This window comes from Malaya genurostris, chromosome 2 (assembly GCF_030247185.1).
Source record: "Malaya genurostris strain Urasoe2022 chromosome 2, Malgen_1.1, whole genome shotgun sequence".
Classification (NCBI taxonomy): Eukaryota; Metazoa; Arthropoda; class Insecta; order Diptera; family Culicidae; genus Malaya; species Malaya genurostris.
The window spans coordinates 186375143-186401609 of NC_080571.1; the positions used below are offsets into that span (position 1 = coordinate 186375143).

The 26467-nt window shown below is 34.5% G+C and overlaps 1 protein-coding gene across 5 annotated transcripts in view; it reads left to right on the forward strand.

The window, feature by feature from the left end:
- The first annotated feature begins 15501 nt into the window (after positions 1–15501).
- The window catches only part of LOC131432714 (uncharacterized), a 757541-nt gene continuing 746575 nt past the window's right edge, over positions 15502–26467 (forward strand). For 3 of the 5 annotated variants that reach the window (XM_058599174.1, XM_058599177.1, XM_058599178.1), the window contains exon 1: positions 15609–15741. In XM_058599174.1, the coding sequence (XP_058455157.1) occupies positions 15695–15741 (47 nt within the window). In that variant the 5' untranslated portion in view covers positions 15609–15694. Of the gene's footprint in view, positions 15742–26467 lie in introns of all 5 variants that reach the window. The other 2 variants (XM_058599176.1, XM_058599179.1) reach the window with 1 other exon arrangement.

Consider the following 26467-nt stretch of genomic DNA (forward strand, 5'->3'; position numbering starts at 1 on the left):
ACGTCGTTTTCTAACATCCACTCATCAGTTGACGAATCCTAGATTATTGCGTAAATGGAAGTTTTGATGTGATATTTGAGTTATTACAGATATAGTTAATTTACGCTGTTGGTAAACCCTATGCACTTTAAAAAGAGCATGATCCTAATAATGTTATAACTTTATTGATTCGCCTTTTCATTCAAGTATGATATTGAAATTTTTCAATATTTTGATTTTTTTTTGGTAAATTTCTTTAACTATTGACTTCACTTTTTATTGAAATAAAACTAGAAACTGCCCAAAAGTAGTAAATTTTTGCTGGTTGACAACTCTATACCCTTTTAAAGTACATGAATATAGTAAATTTTGTACTCTAAAGACATACTTTTTTATTCAAATACTATTTTACATTTTTTTTTTCAAAAATTGAAAATTTGCGCTTGTTAACAACCCTATGCATCTAGTAAATGTTTAAACGTTGTAATTTTCGATTAATATTCACTTCTTTTTCCATTAAATTCATGTTTGAAATTTTTTAAAAAATTGAGAATTTTCGTTGATTGACAACCCTAACCCGCGCGTTTTCATTGACATTGACTTTCTCCTTTTGCAATAATGGTATGAAATTTGAATATTTCATGGAACAGTATCGAGATGAAAACTATCACTAATGACGGCGTTTTGAATTTCTTCATGAAAGTTTATTGCCAGAAATGAAATTCGCACCGAAGACAAAATGCAGCCGATTCTATTGAGGACTATCATTCTATCGTTACATTCATCGCCCAACACGAGTAAGACTGTCGCCACTACATTCATGAAGCGACTTTCATCTGTTTGGTTAGCGCGACATTCATGTGTGACAGCCCGAATAGTAGGCAACATGAAATTTTCCAGCACACGACATTCAAAGTAAACATCTACAGTTTTAGGTACCAACATAGGAATTTCACATAAAACTGTCACGTGAAGGGACCGTTTCCAGCACTGATGGTGACTAAGTTTCAACTAGTTTACTTGAAAACAAGTTATTCACAAGTTATGAAAAGATAAGTTATTTCAGTATAGCATTACAACGTAACGACAACTTATTTTTAGTCGACTTTAGTAGAAACTGCGCTTTTTGAGTCATGCAAATGGTTAGATGTTAGTAACAATCACTCAAATATCTGGTTGCAAACTAGTCACAAACAAGCTAGCGTAACAAAAATTGTTACTTGGGCTGGAAACTATTTTTAGTCCACAATCAAAACCCTGTGCCAGGATCGAAAGATGGGTGGTGCGGTTATTGGCATATAAAGGAAGAGTTATTTATCGACCTGGAAAAACTAACATAGCTGACCCGTTATCACGATTAGCAGTTACTTCTAACGAGGTTAGCAAGGCTTTTGAAGAGTACACGGAACATTACGTGAATTGGGTAGCTGCAAATGCTGCCCCAGTCGCTTTGAAAATGGGGGAGATTGAGCAAGAATTTGAGGCAGACGGCCAAATCGAATCCGTCAGAAATGCATTACAGCAAGCCACACGGAGTGAAAATGCAGCTGCCTTTAAACTAGTTAAGCCTGAACTATGCTTCGCTGGAAAAATATTGTTACGCGGAACCCGTATAGTTATGCCTCAGAGTCTAAGGATGCGAACACTGTGCCATTAAGGTCATCCGGGTATGACGTTGATGAAACAGCGACTCAGAGCTAAGGTATGGTGGCCAAAACTAGATGCACACGTTGAGAAATACATTGAAAAGTGTCGAGGTTGTACACTGAGCTAAATTTTCTTTTTCACATTATATGATATTCTAATGATTTTGCACTATTAGCATTTCCAATAATAGTTACAAGATGTGTTCAACATCATGTCAAATATATGAGATATTCTTATGAAACATAAAACTCTTCTTAACGTTATTTTCACAAGATTTCCATATAACGAATGAAATTTCTAGTCTGAGTCAAATTTATCCACAAATCCGCACAACATACATTGGAACAATCTATGAAGCGCATATTATATTCACTTCGAATTTAAAATTTATTTATTTATATATTTATTTATATATATATATATATATATATATATATATATATATATATATATATATATATATATATATATATATATATATATATATATATATATATATATATATATATATATATATATATATATATATATATATATATATATATATATATATAACTTTCAATGGAGGTCATGCGAATAGCAGATAATTGCCAACTATTACTTTTCTTTGAGGATTCAAGCTGTACTAGTATTCCATTCGGTAAGGGAGCACCTCATGATATTTGCGAAAGAGAAGTGAGATCCCGAGACTGAAAATAAAAAAATTAATCTTACTACACAGATAGAGTAATGAAATGTACCGGATATATATTTCATGGTTCGTTAACGCTTATCCTTGAACGAAGTTGGATGAGCTGTCTTGTCAGCGATTTAAAATTACATTGAGATGCGAAACTTCCTGAAAAAAATGGTCTGGAGCAGTTGATGAATATCGAGGACACAACTATTCACGACTTTCATCGGATTTCCATATAAATTATATGGGATATTTTTATAACTTTCATTATGATAACGTCCATTTAGATTTGACGTACACATTAAATAAAGATAATAAGTTTCCATATAATTTTTATGAATTATATTCTGCGTATGATTCATATGACAAATCTAATGAATATAAATAAGATTTTCATTTCAGTGTACGTTAATAGCAGCGCCGGCATCACCTGAGCCAATGAAACGAAGAGACCTACCATCTGGGCCTTGGCACCACTTAGCAGTCGACTACCTTGGTCCACTTCCAACGGGCCACTATTTATTTGTAGTGGTTGACTACTTCAGCCGTTATATAGAAAATGAGATCATGAAAAAAATTGACTCCGGTGAAACAATAAAACGATTGGCTTCAATTTTCGCTCGATTTGGTATACCAATTTCCGTCACAGCCGACAATGGGCCACAATTCACTAGTGATGAATTTCAAGATTATTGTATGTCGAATAACATCAAATTGATAAACACTACTCCGTAATGGCCCCAGCGAAACGGTGAAGTGGAACGGCAAAACCGATCAATTTTGAAAAGGCTTTCTATCAGTCAGGCTACAAACACGTACTGGGAAAGTGAAATAAATAGGTACATATTGATGTATCGATCTTCACCACCACTGAAATGCTATTCGGTTATAATATCCGTGACAAATTGCCTTCCATACATCTACCGAAGGGAGTCGATGAAGAGATAGTTGATAGAGATAAAACGAAAAAGGATAAAGGAAAAATGTATGCTTATCAACGGCGGAATGCCAGACTAAACAACATAACCGAGGGAAATGAGGTGCTGCTAAAACAGATGACCAAGAAAAACAAACTAACGCCGAATTTCAGTCCAGAGGTCTTCAAAGTGATCAAAAGAACAGGTGGAGACGTACTGGTTGCTTCAGAAGAGTCGGGAGTAAAATATCGCAGACATGTGTCTCATTTACAGCGCATAAACAAGGATAACGAAAACTTTAGCGCAGAATTGGATACAAGCAACCCAGCATCATCCTCGGGAATATCTTGTAGCTATGAAGATAACGCTTCGAGATCTACGCCGGTCTTGGAGCCTAGAACAAATAGGGCGGCAAGACAACCAGTATAACTGCAGGACAATGAATCTGACGTTTAAACCGAAAGAAAAGAAAAAAAATAAAAAGAGAAAAGTAATGTAGTGTAATAACACAGCAATATAATCGTACCGCTGAAGGTTTAGGTGTTGGTGTTGGTTGACGAGTAATAAAAAGGTAGAAGTATTATAGACAGCAACCGGGAACGACGTGTTTGATTTACTTCTACGATACTACAACTATCTGCTGTATTTTCGGTAAACCGACAAGCTATTGTGAGAGAATCGACCTAAAATTCTCTAATTTTCGTGCAATAAACAAGGTAAACCGTGAAACAATTGCATTACTAATTCCTTGTTTACGTTGCAATCAGCTGATTTTGAATTTCCGATTTAGATCTCAACAAGATGGCGTCGTGACAGGGGGCCGCTTAATACAGATTTAACCAAAAGTAAGAAAGAAAAATATCAAACTTTTCCGTCTGAGCCCTTTATTAGTATTTGATTGCAGTGACGACCCAAGTAACCATATGCATTATATCACCGCACATTTACAACTCTATTTTTACCATGTTAATGTATTATTACACTAATCCAACATACTTTAAAGCAATGTGCATTAAATTTGCATTCAAAACGTAATTGAACTTTATTTTACAACAACCTTCCGCGGTGCTATATATCGACATTCAATGCTATATTTTGGAGCAACGAAACTATAAGAGTAATAATCATATAAAAGTCGAAAAATCACCATTTTCAGCTCAATAATAGCATTGTACAAACATGTATAACTCCGTTGCATTTAATCAAATTTTACGCGAATTCTTAAAGCTGAATTAATGTAAAGTTAGAAAGCGTCGTTGTTACTTGGGGAGGTAAATGTTTATAAATCAACGAACAAATCACAAATTAAAATGGAAACAGTTTGTGCAAATGTTTGATGGTGAACCAAATAATGATCACTGAAATAAATTTGTATTATAATTTGAATAATCTATTGGAATCATCATCATTTTATTGAAGAAATTTCATATGATTAGTGAATACAGATAAATACTGATTTTTTATACGCTCTTTGAACATAACTCATGGCTTGAATTGCGTTTACTCAAATTCATAAACTGGAACAATATGTCAAAATTTGAGTATGTATTTGAGAAATATTTACTAAAGCCATGAGTCCTCTCGCATTTATTCATACATTAGAGAAAGCGTTGAGTTTTCAAACATTTGAGTGATAAATACTTCTAGCAGTTCAGTGCGTTTTCTTTATTGGAATATTCGTATCGAATTTAAGAATGCAAGAATACGCCGTTTTTCAATACCGTTTCTAGATTTTGAAATCTTGGATCTTCAGTCATAGATGTGTTCTATAGTAATTTTGTGGTTTCAATTATGCTAAGAGAGATCCTACATAAGGATATCAATATCGTTCAATTTTGATTCCAATGCGGTCAAATTGAACGGTTTTCAATCACTTTTTTGCTCTTCCTATTTCTCGGTTAATTTTTCAAAAGTGCGTATAAGTAAGTGACAGTTTCTCTTTGTTTACTTTCTCTTCTATTAATTACCGAGCGGTTTCCACGTTTATCACTGAACTCTTTGCATGAAATGATAGCCGAAACTTTCGACTTTCAAACAGAATAGTGATATCGAAGAAAATCTTTTTAATCACATCACAATAATCGAAAGAGAGAGTGATTAAAGAGAAACTGTCACTTGCTTATACGCCCTAATGAAAAATAAACCGAGATTTAAAAGAAAGAAGATTAATTTTAATTAGAGAGTCCTTTCATATAAACATTAACGAAAAAAAATTTAATTTTTTTTGATAGCAAAAAACTAAAATTTTGAAAAAAATATTTCTGTATAAAATGTTTATTACGACCTAAGTAACATAGGTAAACAAACCGAGATTTTTATTGCATTTTGTTAGGAATGTCCTAATACACGCACTACCCGAAAACTGTTTCTCGATTCACTATAGATTCACTAAAAAATCTGTCAACACATTTGACGTATGTCGAAATCAATGAAAAATAATCATTAATGCTACTTTCGTCAATTGGCAATGTTTTGACCAATGTACCGAAGCATAAACAAAAGTGTATGCGCGGACTTACGACAAAATAGTTTTTCACGAAAAAGCGGATCTAGTGTGATATTATGAAAGTGAGACTTGCTGTAGAGTTGGAGATATTTATTGGGATCGAGTTGCTATGAAGCTTGTTGAAAAATACGCTGATTAATTTGGAAAGAAACTGTTTTGTTTCCAATCGTAGAAACCGTTATGAATCCTTCGTCAAACAAAAGCGAAAATTATCAAAACACACTAAAAACGAGTCGACTGTCTTTTTTCCACTTGATAAGTAAAACTAGCTCTTGTTTTCGAGCAAAACTGGCTTTCACACAAGTGCGAGTAACAAAACGACGAATGAACACTGTGACTTTCGCAAAACGACGTAACTAACAGAAGCAAAACGACTTATGTGTCAAGTCAACCAGGATAAAACGACCTATAATCAGTGATGCCACTTTTCCCTGAGGTGAAATCCGTAGATTTGGTTCCAAGTGTACTTATTCTCATATATTTGCGTTAAATTATTATTGTTGTTATGTCGCTTATTTAAACACGTGCGTGAAAAGCTTGGTGCTCTGAGCCACAAAACCAAAGATGAAGATGGTGTAACGATATTTCAAGTGTTTTTTCCGAATAATGGCCAGTAAGTCATTGGTCAACATCCCCTTTGAAGAGTAATTTCAGAAGCATTACGATCAATTACACGAAAGATAAAACATTTCCTTTCCGATTACTGTTATAACTGACTACAAGTGAGAGCCAAGTCATCCAGAATCTTTCTTCAAAGTGAATGTTGACAGATGGGTAATAGGCCATGTTCAGAAAAAAAACGCGAGATTTAATTATTTACCGAAGATATCTGGAGAAATAATGCGAAATCCGCAGATTTCAAGAGGTTCATCCGTAGATCCGTATAAAAGGCGGAAATCCGTAGATCTACGGATAAATCCGTAGGGTTGGCATCGCTGCCTATAATACTGTCCAATGTACATGATCAAATTACAAAACGACGTAAGTGTCGTTTTTGCCTAAAAGTTATCTTTGTAGTTGAAAATTGTGAATTAGTCACTATGATACGTTGCACGCATTCAAATTGGACGATTTAGTGAAGAGATGAAGTTGTTTCAATTACTCATTTTTAAATAGGATTTAAAATTGTGCGATTATTTTTCAACATCGCTTTTCTCGGTTCAGCTGAAATGTCACATACGTCGTTTTGAACATTTTATGCAGATTTATTCCTTATTTTGAGTAAAATACACTCAAATTTTGACAGCTTCGTCCCATACTCAAAAATGAGTAGATAGGTGTAACTCTAGCAGAGATGCCAGATATTTTCATAGAAAATCAGTAGTACCCAAAATGAAAAATCTGTATTTATCTGTATCCACTATAGAATCGAAATATTTATAATAAAAATTTGTTGAGGTAATGTTATTCCTAAAATTTATGGTTTTATAATGAGAAATTGAATGAGTGCTCAATATTCATATCATTCTACAACGACGATATTAAATGCTTTCAAATTTTCATCACCAATCGGAATCAACAAAACATAATTTCAATTTCGTATACTTTCAAAATATTGGCTTGATGAGTTGATGTACACTCAAAATAATAATCATATTATAGTTACGTGAAAAGTTATGTGAATATTTTCCACCCTACTTTTCACGTAGGTTTTAATGGACTGGCATTTAAAAGCTGTTCAATGCATAATCCAGTAAAAGTTACGTGTTTCATAGGTAAAATGTAATGTACTGTTCATATCACATTTATCTACAATTTTATATATTGGTTGAAGTCGAAAGGGAGATTCCAGATTTTGATATAAATCTGTGAAATGAAAAAATGCCATGAAATATAAAACATTTATTTCAGAAAATTGTCATATAATTCCAATGCCTTAAAAAGCAACTAATAACGTCGTGGTATCTCAAATCGACAAGCCTCCAGAAATCGTTTATGTTGTCACTGCCATCCAACCGAAACCGAAGTCGAGATCCAAGAACTCCCACAAAACTACCGATGCAGGTTGAAGTCGCATTACATTGTTCCAGTGTCTCTAGCTTCATACCGACGGCCTGTTTGAAGCATTCGGCAGGAGCGGGTAAACTTCCGGACTCACGCAGGCACTCGGTCCAGTTGAACACATGGAAACTTTCATACTGGAATGGTCCGGTCGATGGAGTAAAAAATTGTAATTAAATAACTATTCTCGTAAATATTTACACTACTTACACTTCGAGAGCCACTGCTCGCCACTTTCAAAATCGAGTTTTTCACACTGGAAATTCACGTAGATTGTTTGACGTTTGGTCAATTCACGTAAACCTTTTGTGATGGCTATATTCATTTTAGGGGATGTTCGTATAACATTCATTTTCGTCACGTAAAATGATTAAATTGACATTTGAAACCATTCTACGTGATTTTTTTTTTTGAAGTGAATCGAACGTGAATTTTTATTTGAGTGTAGGATCTCAGCGCTCAACCAAAGACATCATATTAACAAGATATCCAGCTCTCACATTTCCCGAACAAATCTTTGGCAACATCCTTTTTTGCGACCATGGCGCCCTCAGGCGAGTCCGCATCGAATTACTTACATAGAAGTAGTGGAGAGAAATGTCAAATTCGTACGCGCCAAAATAGCAGCACTGCGCACCCATACAATTGACATGACATGTTGAATGAGACGCCGTGCGATGGCGTTGCTGAACTGAAGATTGAGATCGCTCCAAGCTGATAGGGTCTGGCTCAACTTAAACTATCAACACCATTTAAAGATTTTTAGATCAATTTGTGATTCGTCGATTGATTACAAAACTCTCATCTCGTTACTACTACCATAGAGAGCTCAGACGAACGAAATTATTTTATTCTTTCCTTTTTTTTTGGAAAATCTGTATGAATCTGTATTAAGTTTTAAAAACCTGTACAAAATCTGTATGCTGTATGAAATCTGTATGTGCATGTAAAAATCTGTATAATACAGATAAATCTGTATAAATGGCATCTCTGAACTCTAGTTCAGAGTACACTGAACTAAATAATGTTAGATTTGGACTATAATAAGCTGTGGTTCATTCTTACAACAATTGTTATTAGTAACCGTTTGTCGTGTATATTTAAAATCAATACATCTAGTAGGCCATCGGGAATACATAATAAAATTTTCTCATTCTAGAATAAATGGTTGATTAAAGCAGACTCTTTTTATTTCCTCTGCATAGGATTTTCCTAATAGGTTATGGGCCCAGCACGCTTCCACTGCGCCACTCTGCTTCCGACTTCGTCTTCAGAAAATACACCCACATTTTCCTCGATTTATCATCAATAAAAACAATGTAATACTTATTTCCACCAAGAGAGTTTACTTCCATAGGCCCACATATATCAGTGTGAATAATATCAAGAACTTCTGTCGCACGTGAACCTTTCTTGCTAAAAGGATGCCTGCAATGTTTTCCCATTGGACACACTTTGCAATCGCTCATATCAGTATCTGCGATAGAAACCCCGTCTACTAATCCATTAGCTAGCTTGCGAACACCTTTCAAATTTAGATGACCAAGCCTCTGGTGCCACATCTTCAAAGTTACCGCTGATGAACAAGCTAACGCACTGTTCGAGTTTTGTTCAAGCTTGAATAAATCATTATCGTGTTTAGCCGTTGCTACGGTACTTCCTTTTCCATCAATCACCTTGCATCCGGTGTTTGAGAAAACAACTATATACCACAGACTAACAGACATGACAGTATGAGTAAATTCTTATAAAAATCATTTTTCGTGATGCACTAGTTCCACCTATATTGTACTGCGCGAACTATTTACTATCGGTACACCCCTTGTGTTACGAAAAATTTTTTTTACTAGTTGGTTTCCCCTCGTTTGTCAACACCGATCAGCTGCTTGCAGGGTTGCCTGATTTTATCGAAATATTTGATAATGAATCGTCATAATAAATTATTGGATTACGTTGATAATATATTTAACTTTCTTAGCGATGTTGGAAGGTAAACATTTATTTTTCTCAACGTTGTTCATCTAGACTATTTTTTATTGTGTTGGTAATTTTCACCCGAAAGTAAGTGACGGCAGACCAGAAGCAAGTAAATATTGTAACAGAACGGGTTCGATTTTGTATTGCGTTGTAGAATGAGAAGTAGGCACAATTCTGTATATAGTTTTGGCAATATGTGATTAATCTGTATCCTGCATGAAATTCGCATGGAGGTATACAAATCAATACATTACAGGTAATTCTGTATGAATGGCAACTCGGTTGGTAAATGAAAAAAATAAACACAGTCTAGATGACAGACACGATGTATTTGATAGGGTAACGTAGCGCCATCATAACATATGCGAGTACTGTCCCAACTAAAGGAATATTCGAAATGACCGTTTATATGGTTAAAAAATCTACTTTGAGTGTCCTGTCTGTTAGTCTGTGTATATACACCTTTCTAACAATCTGGTTTACGGAAAGAAGATTAACTGATAAATCCGGGATAAACTGTACTTCTTCCACTGCAATACTGTTCGGTTGATATATTGGACGCAGAATAGTCGAGCCGATGCCCGTTATATTCATATTGTTTCCGTTAGCTGCAACGACAGTTCCGTTTGAAGGTTTCAAATTGTTCAATATCTCACGATGACAGGTCATATGAACACTTGCTCCGGAATCAATGAACCAGTCATTGTTCTTTGTTGACGAAAAACTAGATAAAACAGCACAAAACGTGTTTTCCTTTCCTGAATTTCTACATTCACGAGCAATATGACCGAATTTGTGACACTTGCGACATTTGGGTCCTTTTGGAGAATTATTGTTTACCTCACATTTTGGTTTAAATCTGGAATTTTCAGTACTTCTGCTTGCATAATCAAAGTGCGATTTGCGTGGCTAAAAATAATGGGTATACACCACGAACAAAACATATAGACATTCGACATCACTTCATTCGAGATGCGCTGGAAGAAAACATTGTTAAACTAACGTATGTGAGCACAGAGCAACAAATTGCTGATGGTCTAACAAAACCACTAGATCGTATTAAATTGGAACGCAACCGATTGGCGATGGGAATAAATGCATCATCTTAAGGAGGTGTGTTAGATTTGGACTATAATAAGCTGTGGTTCATTCCTACAACAATTGTTATTAGTAACCGTTTGTCGTGTATATTTAAAATCAATACATCTAGTAGGCCATCGGGAATACATAATAAAATTTTCTCATTCTAGAATAAATGGTTGATTAAAGCAGACTCTTTTTATTTCCTCTGCATAGGATTTTCCTAATAAATAATAATGTAGCATTCACCTGAAAAAATACGTAAATATTTTCCACCATACTTTTCAGGTGAAATTGAAGTGCTACGATCACGAAATTCAATTTCAAATGGCTCACGTGTAAGTTACGTGATTTTCATATAAATTTCACAGAATTTGCAACCTGAGACTAACGCAATTTTCAGGTAATTTGCATCAAACGCTCCAATGATTTACAAATTAAGATAATTTCGCAACTACGTGATTTTCTGTTGAATCTGATTGTATTTTCGAGTGTATCTTATGCAAACTAAGTGTTTTTTAAGTAAATTTCATCAGGTACTTGATGATTTTTATATTGAAATTACTTAGAACCTATAAGATTTGACTAGTAAGAATAACATTATATTAATTTTTTCAAGTGCATAGTAAATTTGCTTGATATTTATTTTTCGGAAAATAATAAAGAACATACAAATATAACATTTTGAGATCTATTTTTATATAAAATCGATACAGAAAGTGTTCTTAATTCTAGACATATAACGATTACTTACATAATGCAATGTTATTGGAGTTGTGCTGAACAAATCAATGTTAATTAGATCAACAATAGAATCGCGGGACCAGTTTTCAGTACGGATTTTTGTAATACACGTACGTTTTTAATATTTTATTGACGAACTTTTTGTTTCCCAATAATTTTCTACGCGAGTCAAAACATATTGGTCATTTATCAATCACCGTATTCAACGGTGTATCATTCAGAGTTAACCATTAATGAGCATCAATCGATTGTTCACAGATAGTATCGGCGTCGCACAATATTTGTATCGGTTTAAATTTTTTCGAATATTCTTCTTCTTTTGCGTCCATTTTTCTCTTTTTCTGTTTCAAATTACCAATTTCATTTTTTATTTTTCCTCCATGGTTGCGGTGATCTCCGGATCGAGGTATGTAGTAACTCTCCTAGAATATAAAATATTTCTTTTCGAGCTCTACATTTTTCATTTCATTTGTATACCTTGCGTTCAAATTTGAAGACAGTTGTTATAGCCAAAGCATACCGCTCCAAATCATCTTGCCGAAGTTGATTTTTGGTTGCGAGATGGTATTTGGCAATGACACCCGCCAAAGTTGTTTTGCTTCACTTAGTTCACCAAGCGTTGATCGATATAAAATTTATTTACCTTCTTCTGTCGTATCCAAAAGAGCTGTCAACAATCTAGGAGAAAATCCAGTCGAAGAAGAGACAAACGAAAGGTTTGTTGTTCTGTTTTTCGGCTTCGTTCAATTCAGGGTCAGGGTTAGCATCACCTGTAAATTATTTATTGAAATGAATCGTATTTTAGCGTGATTTCAAAATAAACAACCTGAACTTTGAACAGGTACTGTGAGCTGGTATGCCGTGTGTAATCGCTTTTTAACTGGCAAACGTGTCGGGCTTCGATCGGGAAGGAAATTGAGGTTTGGTAAATTACTACCTGATTTATGTTTGGCAGATTCCGATTTACTGGAGTAGGGCGTATTTATTTCAATTTCTTGTACTTCTCCGGTAAGTTGTACGTTGCTGGTCAACGCACTAAGTATAGCTACCTTTTGCTGAGAGTATAAACTAAGAGATAAATGTATGTAAATTTAATTGATAACTTACGTTTCTTTTACGCCAGGAGCTTATAGTTCCAAATAGCACGTCAATTTTTCAATCGATGTCCATTTCATTCAAATGACTTTGGAATTCTTCCACCGAAAAAGTAATCAGCTCGAACAAACCAATTCCGCATTAAATTACATTATATGAATGAATATAATTTATAAATAATAAATAAAGTTCAATACCATCAACTTACGATTGAATTCAAGTAGATTTGCAGGAAATTCCAAATCATCCAGCAGTGCCGGTTGCGCACATTCATTTGACGCCATCTTGTGATTGTGAAATACAAGACAATTTTCATACCGTATGATCCAGTAAAAGTTACGTGAATGTCATTTAATTTTCAATAGAATGCACTATGATATTCACTTGCGAAGCCGTTGGATTCTAATAATATTTCTATGCATTTTATACAGTTCACATAATATTCATAAAACATTTATAAATCGCTCATCACATGAATTTTCAGGTGAAAATTACGTTTAAAGTTTTTTAATGAATTTGAGTGGTGTGTCACTCAATTTTGAGTTATGTTCAATGAGAGCATGAGATATACAGACTTTCTATGAAAATATCTGGCATCTCTGTTATCAAGTACAAATCTTCAGGGATGTCAGGTTCACAGATTAATCTGTGTTTCACAGATTTTGAGTTTTCTGCACAGATTTTCACAGATTTTTGAAAATGCTCACAGATTTTCACAGATTCTTGAATAAATCACAGATTTTGGAAATCGAGTACAGTTTAGCACCAAAAAGTTACACAGCGTGTTGGTTGTGAGACCTTTTTTTTTTTTCTCACTAAATTAAATTCGATCAAGCAGAAATGGGGACAGAAATTGGGGATTTGACCACAGATTTTTGAAAAAATGACCTGGCATCTCTGCAAATCTTGGTTGATTTGCATTAGGGCGTATAAGCAAGTGACAGTTTCTCTTTGTTTACTTTCTCTTCTATTTATTACCAAGCGGTTTCCACGTTTATCACTCAAATCTTTGCATGAAATGGTACCCGAAACATTCGACTTTCAAACAGAATAGTAAAATCAAAGAAATTCTTTTTAATCACATCACAATAATCGAAAGAGAGAGTGATTGAAGAGAAACTGTCACTTGCTTATACACCTTAATGAAAAATCCACCGAGAAATTTCTAGATAAATGAAGACAAGCATGAGAATAGGAGCTAAATGCAAACGACAGTTTCTCTTTGTTTACTTTCTTTTGGGAGTAATACGGTAAAATCAGTAATCTTTCCATCTAACACTTCACATAGGATAATAGCAAAAAGCATCAACTTTCGATATGAACTGTAGAATTAGTTGGAAATTACTGGAATTTGCCATAACAATTGAAAGAGAAAGTAAACCAAGGGAAACTATGTCATTTGCACTTGGGACCTTTTCTAATGTTCATCGAGAAATTCCGATAAATCCATTACCTTAAGAAAATCGGAATAAATGGCATCTCTGCTTGATAACGGAATCAGTGCTGTCAACTATACCGATTTATCGGTTTTTATTCCGATTTTTGCACTCAATACAGGAATACGGATGTGCTCTCTCAAAATACCGATATTTCAATTTTCATACAGATAAATACCGATTTTCAGTTTTTGTGTTTGTTTCCATAAGGGTTAACCAGGTTGAGCGACCATTCCAGTCGCTCAACCTGGTTAACCAGTTTCCTCACTGAATCGATGTTTGATTTCTCGAGATAGATATTGTACAGATAGATTTGGAAGCAGATCTCGGTTAATTTTTCAGAAGGCCGTAAAAGCAAGTGACAGTTTCTCTTTGTTCACTTTCTCTTCTATCAACTAGGGTAACAGAGGTATTTTGACCCATTTTAGGATTGATTTGATTTTGCCCCACTTTGTAAAAATATCCACCAAACAGCAGCGTACCGAAAAAATTTTACTCCCGGGGCAATTAGGGTAACAGAGGTATTTTGGCCCATTTTAGGATTGATTTTATTTTTGCCCACTTAGTAAAAATATCCATCAAATGTTGTAATATCTTCGAAAACTCCTTTCGCAATAGGCAATTTAATGTGATTAGCTTCAAATTGATGCAACATGGGTTACCTAACATTAATTAAATCCATGAAGTTTGTTAGGTGGACCAAAATACCTCTGTTACCCTAGTTAATGTGATTAGCTTCAAATTGATGCAACATTGGTTACTTAACATCGATTAAATCCATAAAGTTTGTTAGGTGGGCCAAAATATATGAAGTGGCCAAAATACCTCTATTACCCTACCAAGAGGTTTCCACGTTTATCACTAAACCACAAACGAATTTCCAGACATGACAGTCACGATCTTTTTTTGGCGCACATCTACGGTCCTCCGTGAAACTGGCACCAATGGTGATAAATTGGTTGCACTGCTGAGTTCCCATCATCGCATTCATAATGCAAATGTCATACCGTAAGAACCCTTTCGATACGTTAGCTCATTTGTATATATTGAGATTTCATGGCACACTTTGGTCGAAACGATAACAATGCAATTAATCTCGCGCTCCACCAAGCGGTGAGTGCGGTCATTTTAGAAAGTACCGGGAACGGACCAGATTTTTTTTTAATATTTGTATGCACATACATGTCTTTATTATTTATCTTTGACTAAACTCTGCATAAAATGATACCCGAAACTTTCGACTTTCAATCTGAACTGTGAAATCCAATTACCGATAATTATATTTTGAAACATAAATACCGATTTTCAACGTGGAACGAACTTTTTTTGCTTACAAAACAAGTCCTCATTAAATAGATTTTTCGAAATAGATATTGTTCAGATCGACTTTTCCTAGAACAGATTTTTGATAAAAATAATTGGCAGCTCTGTTCTTAGCTCATTTTTGTTGCGATAAAGAAGAACCTAATAGTAGTGATTCGTACTAACGTCGTAGGGATCGATAACATTCAAATAAACAATGAGTAGTGCTGGTAACTTAACATTCCGAAGGTTCTTGGATTATTTCAAAACCCACGTTAATCCTAATGATCCACTTCCAATTCGGGTGCCTGGGTATAATATCACAACTGACGAAATGCCTGGAGAGGTTATCGATTGGACTCAACAGTATCTATTACAAATGTAAGTATTTGCAATGGGAGTTTAGTTTTCAGTGCCAGATTTTGCGCTGTAATATTGTCATAGCACTTGCACCAATTTACAAAATGAATGAGCCAGCATCGAAAATTATTTTGAAATTCGTAGATTCTATTAAACTTATACCGAGATCAAACAAATTTAAAATAAAACCAACATTAAATCAAGACCAAATTAATAACTGCCATCAAATTTACTTGTTATACCAATGGATCGCTGTCAAAGAACACGAAAAGCTGAATCGGACAGCATAGTCTAAGAGAAGCGAGCAATTTACGGCAAATCAAAGAGATCATGTCAAAATAGAATCTGATCATTTAGGCATAACCTCCTTTCTGATCGAGTCAGAGATGCCTTTTATGGTTCTATAACATTTCCCCGAAAACCATTCTCCAGAATATAAAAAACCGAAGCTTTTTCCCCAGAAATTTATTACCCAGAAAGTACTAATCTCCAGAAATACAAACTCTAGAAAGTAAGAAAATCCAGATAAAAAATCCCAGAATGTACCAAAGTCCAGAAAACCATACACTCGAAGGCATTAGTCGCTAAAACAGTATTATTGGTATAATATCGTTTGGCATGATGGTTATTTGGTATAATAGTTATTTGGCATAACAGATAAACATGCTGCTTAATAGAATTTGTTCTAATTTACTGCGATTTTGAAAGGTCTAATGCGGCTACGCCTCATCGTTTTTAATAACCTGCTGTCCGACCTCGCTGCCGCTCGTTCGGACTTAACTGAGGGATAGCTCCTAGCTTTGGGTAATCCGGGCAAACGCACGCAACTAGACAGAGGTGATTTCTGCGGGGGCGCTGCCCCCCCGCAGTGGCCGGCGCTTCCGACGGCGGGTCGCCGGCGCACTCGCGGCCTTCGGCCGTCTCGACCTGAATCATCTATGACGAACAGAATATTGTGTAAGCATTGAATAAAATAATTATATAAAATGGTAGTGTGCTATTTACTACCCTTTATCACTAGACCGAATTAACGACGAAAGGTTAGCTTGCTACTATAAACTATATGCAGAAACAAATATCCAATTTAAAGAAGCTATGTTTGAATTTAAATAAATATAGCTAAATGATTTCATACCCGGTATATATTTTTGATTATTTTTTTATCAAACTCGTTATTTTCAGAACCCTCTTTTTCAGACTAACAAAGCTTGAAATAAGTATAGTTGCCTTGGAAATTACAGTTAATGAGTATTCACGAAATTTTCGCGAAAATTATTTTCGTTGGACAGGTTCATTCTAGTCAGGCGCGTACCCAGAAAAAAAATTCGGGGTGTGTTTTCATAATATTGGGGAGACCGGGGCTAAATCGGACAATTTTTAGAAATTGTAAAAACATTCATTAAAACTGGGTTTTTATCGAAATCATTTCTACCGCGTAATCTCCAAGCGCGTTTACAAAGTCAATCTATGAATTAAAATATTAGCAGGTTGATAAGATATTTAAGCTGTCCAGTTTAACAACGTGTCCGGTCTAACTCCTGTATCCCCTAATAATTTCTTAAGTTTCGGAGGGGGTTTAATCTCTCCCCCCATGTATACGCGCCTGATTTTAGTAGATGCTTTTCTGGTAAAAGATCTGTTCCTATGTTGTTTCTGTATTATTTTCCATTAGAGCAACTTCAGCAGCTGCAAGATTCATATGGGTGGTCTATAATGTAAATGAAACTGAAACAAACGTATCCCCAGCAATCCGTTTTAGTTTTAATTATTCGACCAGTTCCACTGTCAAATTTAAAACTGGTATACATTGCCGTTCTATTTTTTCTATATTTGAAACACAGATAAAACGCTGCTGGGGCCGCCAGTTTATTTTGTTATAATTTCTAGATTTAAATTTTAAAACTGACATAAATTATGCATCTAGAACTAGAACACTCCTGAATATGCCCTAACTGTTACCATAATATTTTTCTGAGTGCAGATAAAACGATGCTGGGGCTGCCAGTTTATTTTGTTATAATTTCTAGATTTAAATTTTAAAACTGACATAAATTATGCATCTAGAACTAGAACACTCCTGAATATGCCCTTATGGGGAAACAGTTTCTAGGTATTTGCTTCTTCTGGGAGATGGTATTCTGGGGAATGGTACATTCTGTTGTATGTCTTTCTACTAATTGATACCTTCGTGACTATGGTTTTCTGGAGAATGGTACGATCTGGGGAAAATACTTCGTTGCTTTCTTTTCTGGGAAATGGTTTTCGAGAGATTGTCGTACAACCGCCTTTTATACAGATTTTTACCTGCGCATACAGATCTATTGCAGAATACAGATTTCATAAATTTAATACAGATTTATACATTTCACCAAAAAGTACTAAAAAAATTAAACCTCTCCGTATAGCTATCTTAGTTTTTGATTACAGTGATGAGATAAAAGTTTATTAATCAACTGACAAATCATAAATTAAAGCGGGAATCTTTGTGTGGATATTTGATGATCAACACTTCAAGAACTTTTTTGATGTAAATATAAACTGGAAATTCTCTCCCATTGGTTGGTGGGCTTGACGGTATGGCAAACATCATCACACACAATCAATTCACGCGTTTTTTTATAACGGCCAATAAGCCACCTGTCAACTTCCGCTTTCGAAATTGCAGGCGAGCTATGAAAGATAGAGTATTAAATTTAACACCAGAAGAAAGAGAAAACGTGAATTGAGTTTGTGTGATGATGTTTACCATACCGTGAGGCCCACCAATCAATTAAGGGAATGCTTCGTTAAAACAGCAGTATTGAACCATTTCCAAACTACTTCTATGCGTTATTGCTTCTTAGAGGCGAGGCCAAAACTTTATATTCGATTTTATCGCAATTCATTTATTGAAAGTCGAGTGATCGGTAAAATAACATGGTGACTCTACTAATGAGATGACTATTGGCACACTAGTTTTAGTTAGGATCTATTAGAGTAGAAATAGTAACTCAATGTTGTGATGCTTGCATGTGGAATACATGTAGGTATGTACACACTTAATTTTTTTAGCTGAGTCTCGGCATAAAAAATGCCGAGATTCGCACAGCTGAGTAATCAGCAATCATCTCGGCAAAAATACAATTACTGAGCGTCTCGGCACCCTCAAATTTGACAAACGTCAAATATTGCCGAAATCGTCAGCATAAGATTTACTGTTTTCTCAGTGAAACGTTCACTGAATATTCGGCAATCCAATAGAACGAAAAAATGAAAAAATAAATTACCGAATCATCAGTAATTAAAAATCTAGTCAATTTTTTTGTTGCCAGTATAGCTTAAAGCCTCTACCTGAAAACATGTAGCTTGAAAAAAGCGGCGTTTCCGGATGCGGCCACCTTGAGTTGAGATGAAAATATGAAAATAAATAAATATATATATATATATATATATATATATATATATATATATATATATATATATATATATATATATATATATATATATATATATATATATATATATATATATATATATATATATATATATATATATATATATATATATATATATATATATATATATATATATTGATTTTTGGCTTACAAAAATGTTCAATATTTAATTATGCATATACGGTATTGATAAAAAAATAAACTTACTTTGATCTATTGAATTATTCCATGCATTGGGTTATTTTTTCGCATATCCCCCAAAGTTTTGTCTCGAGGACGCTTTGAGCCCCGCGTTGGGTGTTTTTTCCTTATAATTGCGAGTGCTCAGATAAAGTCGCTTTTTATAAAGCGAAACATGTCACTATATTCATTCAATATTTTTACTTGCAAGTGGTTCTTCCAAGATTATCCATTTTGTCACTCGAGAATTTCATCAGAATCGCGCAATGCGAAGCGAAAATGTAACGCGGCAATAAATGACAGCTGTCGTGCTGAATCTCGGCAACAACTAGCGCATATTCCGAAATCTCGGCAAACGTCTCTGCTGATGTCGGCATATCTGTTGTTTACTGATAAATTCAGTAAGCAATTATGCCAAATTCCGGCAAAGTGAAGCATTTTATAAAAATATAAGTGAATGCATTTAACGAAGTTCAGAAACATGCGTATTGATTACTGTGCAATCAGCAAATTTACGTGTTGCTGATCAGTTTCGGCATTTTATTATGCCGAGCTCAAGAAATGGTTTTAAGTGTGTAATTTCTCAACATTATAAACACGCCATTCAGGATCAGAAATTCATTTTATTAACACTTAAAGGAGGCTTACAAATTTGTTGCCAGTAGTGCTCAAAGCCTCTAGGCAATAAATGACAGCTGTCGTGCTGAATCTCGGCAACAGCTAGCGCATATTCCGAAATCACGGCAAACGTCTCTGCTTATGTCGGCATGTCTGTTGTTTACTGATAAATTCAGCAAGCAATTATGCCAAATTTCGGCAAAGTGAAGCATTTTACCGAAATATCAGTGAATGCATTTAACGAAGTTCAGAAATGGTTTTAAGTGTGTATGCATGAAAAATTGGAAAATTTTTTAATTAACACTATTATATACAAAATGAAACATTGGTAAGAACAAAAACACCACTGCGTACAACAAACTTTTACATTTAAGGAAATAAAATAACATATCATCAAAAGTACGGAGTGGAAATACAGTAGAATGACAACAAAAGACACTTACGAAACACAGTTGAATAGAATCACTGGAATTAAGGTATAATGTAAGAAATTCAATATTCACCCTCCCGTGTTTGATGGGCTTGACGGTATTGCAAACATCATTAGATACGATTAATTATTGTTACAATTTAATATAAATATGTGTTATAATTTTTAGTTTAATTATTGAGTTTATTGAGTGAGACATGAAACGATTTGAATAAGACGTTGATTGCAATACGCTCCAACATCCGGGGTTGGAGAGGCCGGTAGGGCTTAACTGAGCTCTTTTTTGTCGTGAATACGACTTACTTTACTATGGGGTGCCTTTTTAAAATTAGTTATATGGAAGAATGGGCAGAACTTAATCGTGAATATCTCGACTTGTATTAATGGTAGCAACATAATTCTTTCACCATTTCATCAAAAATATGATCAAGAATTTAGAAAAATATTTTGAACAGTGTGCGATAACCACAAACAACTCAAAAATTAGGTTTTCTTAAAATTTGAAAACAACGCGGAAAACTCTTTACTTTCGCTTGGGTTTTTCGCGCAAGGACGACGATTTTGAGGTAGTCAGCGAAAATCGATAATTTCTTTTCGTGCGTTCGGTGGAAGCAGACGTCGTGGGAGTGGAATTATCAACCAGCAGCGACGGAGAGCGCACCTTCTGCGTGGTTAAAACCTCAAACGCTCAGGTCGCATCTCTCATTCGCTTGCTCGCCATCAGGTCGCAACTCTTTTTTCACTGAAATATTTAAATCCTAAACGAAATGATTGACATCAAAATTCTGTATAGTTCTATTTAGAACAATAATTGTATACCCAAAGAATTAAGCGAAATTTTCTTCACTATACTGTTTACGGCCCATTTTTCAACCACTTGTAGTTTGTAGTAGAACTTTCTTCTAGTTTGCTATATAAAATGCATAGCACCGACTTAGAAGCCATTAATGAAAGATTCCTTTTAGAATCACCATTATTTTATCATAAAGAACTATATTTGACATTTCGTAATATTTAATTGTGTGTCAGAATGTTTAATGTAACTTTAGTTTAGGAGTATCGTTTCAAATTCTAGTTGTCGATCAACTAATTGATATTCGAAAGTATAATGATATAGTATTAGTTTTATTCGTATTCACGACATCCAGTTATGTTTTTGACATTACACACCCGTACTTTTTATGTTTCATTTTCATACTACCGGCCCTTATTACCGGTGTGAAGTGAAAATTAAGCGAAATGAACGTACCCCAGTCAGGTTTCACACGATAACGGAATAGTTGAATGGTGAATTAAGTTCATCTTTGACGTTTATTCTGTGAGGTTTGTTGTGCTCGTGTGGGATCTGATGGATGAGGTGATATGTGAGTGAAGTATAAGTGAAGTGGAATGCAAGAACGGTAACCGTTTCAGCTCAGGACTAACGATCGACCAATAAAAGAGATAGATTTTGGGTGACGGCACCTCCATTCATCTCAAATCCATTAGTCATTTCATATATGAAAACCATTGGTTAGAGCGAGATCTGTTGTGTCTGTTCGATAGATTGACTTCGAGAGTGATATGAGGTTAGGAGTATTCCGCGTCGCTATAACAGCGATATCGTACATTTTCTGAATTACTTTTATGCGGTATTGCTTATCAGAGATGAAGCAAAGATTTTGTATTTGATTTCATCACAATTCATCTATTGAAAGTCGAGTAATCGGTAGAGTAATATGGTGACTCTATAAATGAAATGACTATTGTCACAATGAATTTAGTTAAAATCTATTAGAATAGAAATAGTAAATCAATGTTACAATGTTTGCGTGTGAAATACATATTTGTATATATGTATATGTGTGTACACATGTGTGTGTGTGTGTGTGTGTGTGTGTGTGTGTGTGTGTGTATGTATGTATGTGTGTATGTCAGTATGCCTTGGTGCGTGTATATATTTATACATGTATGCATAAATAGTGTGCAGTGGAAGTTAAGTGGAGTGAACGTATCCCAATTGGGTTTCACACGATGACAACAGGTGAACGGTGAATCGAGTCCATATTTGACGTTTATTGGTGGTTTGTGTACAATGGATTAATGTGGAATGAGATAGAATATTGTAGAATAGAACGAAATAATAATGACTTAACCAATTGACAAACCACTGATAGCTGTCAAACGATGTTCATCCAATTTGTATTGTGAGGATGTATCGTTTGGGACCTAATGGGTGGGATGATGTGTGAGAAAAGTGTAAGAGTAACTGCACGCAAGAATGGTAATCGACCATTAGAAGAGATAGAAATTGGGTAACGGTACCCCCATTCATCTCAAATCCATTAGTCATTTCATATACGAGAACCATTTGTTATAGTGACATCTGTTATTTCTGTTTGATAGATTAACTTCAGAAGTAACATGAAATTTGGAACATTTTGCTCTACTAAAACAGCAGTATTGAATCATTTCCGAGCTACTACTATGCGTTATTGCTTCTTAGAGAAGAGGCAAAGACTTTGTATTTGGTTTTATCACAATTCATTTATAAAAAGTCGAGTGATCGCTAAAATAACATGGTGACTCTACTAATGAGATGACTTTTCGCACACTAGTTTGAGTTATGATCTATTAGAGTAGAAATATTAACTCAATGTTGTAGAAAAAAGAATTGAATGAAGAAGAAATAGAGGAATAAAAAAAAGAAGAAGCGCTTCTAAAACTCAACAGAACAAGAGGAGAGAAAAGAATGGAATGAAGAAGAAATAGAGGAATAAAAAAAAGAAGAAGGAAGGAAGGAAGAAGAAAAGATAAAAATTACCATACTCGTCCAAAACAAGCAAAGCATATCAAAAAAAGAAGGAAGGGAAAATGAAGAAGAAAAGATAAATAGAAAAAAAGGAAAAACTAAGTAAAAATTGCATTATGGATTTGGGTTTTATTTTGGGTACACAGAACATGATAACAAGCAACAAACAGAGTATTACAAGCAGCAAGGAATGGGAATCATAAGACCAACAGAAGTAGTACGACAACAGGATGAATGTGAAGCTGAAAAAGGAAAAAAATATTATTTTTTTTTCTTTATTTACGTCTTAATTTACGCCAACAAAGAAGAGATATCGCAATGGAATGGAATGGAATATTGGTTAATATAGTTAATATTGGAAATGTTGGTAAGAAAAATAATATTATTGCATACAACTAACTTTTACATTCAAGGAACAAAATAACATGCCATCAAAGGACGGAGTGGAAATAATGTAGAAGGAAAAAATACAACGAAACTCAGTTGAATTGAACAATGGGGGATAAGGTAACACAAAACTAAAGGTAAGGAAATCAACATTATTAAAAAAAAATGCTAGGTAACAATGTAATTTCCAGGGTTGTTACGAAAAATTTCAAAATCAAAACGCGCGAAATCCGTCGAACACTAAAACGCGCGAAATTCACGCGAAGTCGAACACTAAAACGCGCGATATTCGAGTGAAGCGTTAGACAACTATTTTTATGCAGGTGATACTTTACGCAGTACTTGAAAATTCACTTAAATATAATATAAAAATCTGCATAAGTTTGTCATATGAACACAATAAATAAGTCCGCATACAGCACGTCACTTCGAGAAACCCAATGAAAACGATTTCATTTTTATTCATATTTTGCGATGTCCTTAGTTAAGGAGCAAGACTTTCTGCAAGCGTATGAGTAATGTCAACAATATGTGCGTAAAACAAATTCCGGCGCTTCTTTTACTGATTTTAATCAATAATTCTTCCATATGGTTGAAAAATAAACCAATCAGTTCATTCTGCTTAAAATTGCAATTCAAGAAAAGTGTCTTAGTCTAGAACTCTACGGTTTTCCTTAAAACTGCTCGAGAATAATTATCTCAGTTTCAGCTCATTGACACATTTGATTAGCAACAAACACATTCCTATATGGATTTCCTCTTGCAGAATTTTTTTCCGTAACTTTAATAAGTAAACCCGAAAAAAAAGGGACCTTTAATTTAACATGCGAAAGGCAATGGAAATGGTATGTTGACGTAAAACTATTTATTTTTTCCGGAAAACTACTTTTGTAACAGAAAATATTTAGTTTTGCTTATTTTGTGTAGCGCAAATGTAGCAAATGATTTGAAGCAGTGTTGAAAACTTTTTTTTATTAGGGAATTAAAATCTATATTCATAAAATGTAAGCAATTTTCCATTAAACGTTGGTGAAAAATTGTTCAAAACTGATATATCATACAAAATGTCAGGCTTAACATTCATTTTGGAATAAATTATTGTTAAAAAGATTGTTTGAAACTCAATCCTGCTAGTCACTTTAATAAACTTAAATCTAGTGCTTCTATAGTAACTACATCTAATGAGACAGTAACATAAGAAACGATTTCTTGATAACATTACGTGATAAATGAAAGTCGAAAGAATTGAAACAATTATTAAATATGCGGAACATGCTAGCAATTAGCTCGTTATATCCATAATTAGTTCTAACATAAAGAATCCAAAGAAAAAAAATAGGAAAACTACGACGTCGAATGTCAAATTGTAACAATTGAAAGCTCTATGTGCTCTTTGAAATTTAACTTGGTTTCCAGAACACCCAGGTCCTTGACAGACGATGCGCGTTTGAGAACAGTTTGTGGCATATTATAGTCGAACTTAAATACAGACTTTTTGCTACAAAAAGAGACGACGGAGCATTTAGTGGCGTTTAAACCATTTTGAAATATAAAATACGAAAGTCATCAGCGAACGATAGTTTCATACACTTGATCGAAAAATTTAGATCGTTGAGATACAATAAAATTATGAACGGTCCAAGGTGACTTCCTTGAGAAACTCCAGATGTAACAGCACTTGGTGAGGTTGTACAGGCTCCTTTTTTCACTATCATTTCATTACCAGTTAGATATGATCGAAGCCAATTAAAAAATGATCCATTTAATCCCAGTCTACTTACTTGGAGATCGTTATGTGATGATTTATTTCGTCGAACGCAGCAGGGGAAGTTGAAAGCTTTGGCATGAATCCAAGCTGAGCTGATATGTAGTCAGAGAAACTATGTGTTATAAAATCCAGAACTATAATTTCAAACAGCTTCGATACAGCGCACAAAGCAACAATTCCAAGGTTGGATACTATGCCCTTGTTCAAATATGATTTCTTCCATATTTCAGGAAAAATTCCAGAACGCAAAGAACAATTGAAAATGTTGGATAGTGGAACCAACAAACTATTAGAACACTTTCTTATCACCACGAATGGACTCCCAGAACTTCTTCGTTACTTTTATTGTCAGACTTCGCTTCGTAAGCATGTCGTGTAAATTTTGCTTTAAGAATTCGATTTTTATCATACACAAAATTTGTTACCATATTATTGAAGAATCGCATTCCATTTGTTACGTTCTTTGCATTATTGAATGTATTATCACTGAGACTATATCTTCCATCTGACATCAATATCCTTGAGTGCAAAATGTTGAAATAGCAACTTGTATCACTTGAGATCGAAAAGCATAAAATCGAAATTTTGTCCACTGAAGAAAACATTGGCTAGAACCGCCTTCTAGTAAATTTTAGTTTTATCAAGGTGAAAATTCGGCCATCTCGACCAATTGCTGAAACGTTCGCCCATCTTCAATTTTTTAGGGTTTCATAAAACTCACAAGTTTCAAAAATTTGCAAAGAATTTTGTGGAATAATGTTTTTTGAAATTCGCGCGAAATCCGCGCCATAGCATCAAAATCCTAGCAGAAACCGCGCCAAATCCGCGAAAATCGCGAAAACCGCGAAATCCGCGCGACCGTAACAACCCTGAATTTCCTCATATTGAAAGAGGCGTTTATATGGCGCGCATGCACTAATTCGGCCTGATACAAATTAACGGGGAGGGCAATACGTTTTGGACAGGGCTGTAAAAAGCTGATTGGAACCCTTTCCCCACCAAAATGTAATATAAGGATAATAATATGCATAATTTTGACTCACCAATGAAAATGAAAATTTTCAGAGATGTTTCATTGTTTTTTCAACCTCATCTGTAATATGTATTCAAAATCGGCATTAAACCGTTTATTTTTTTTT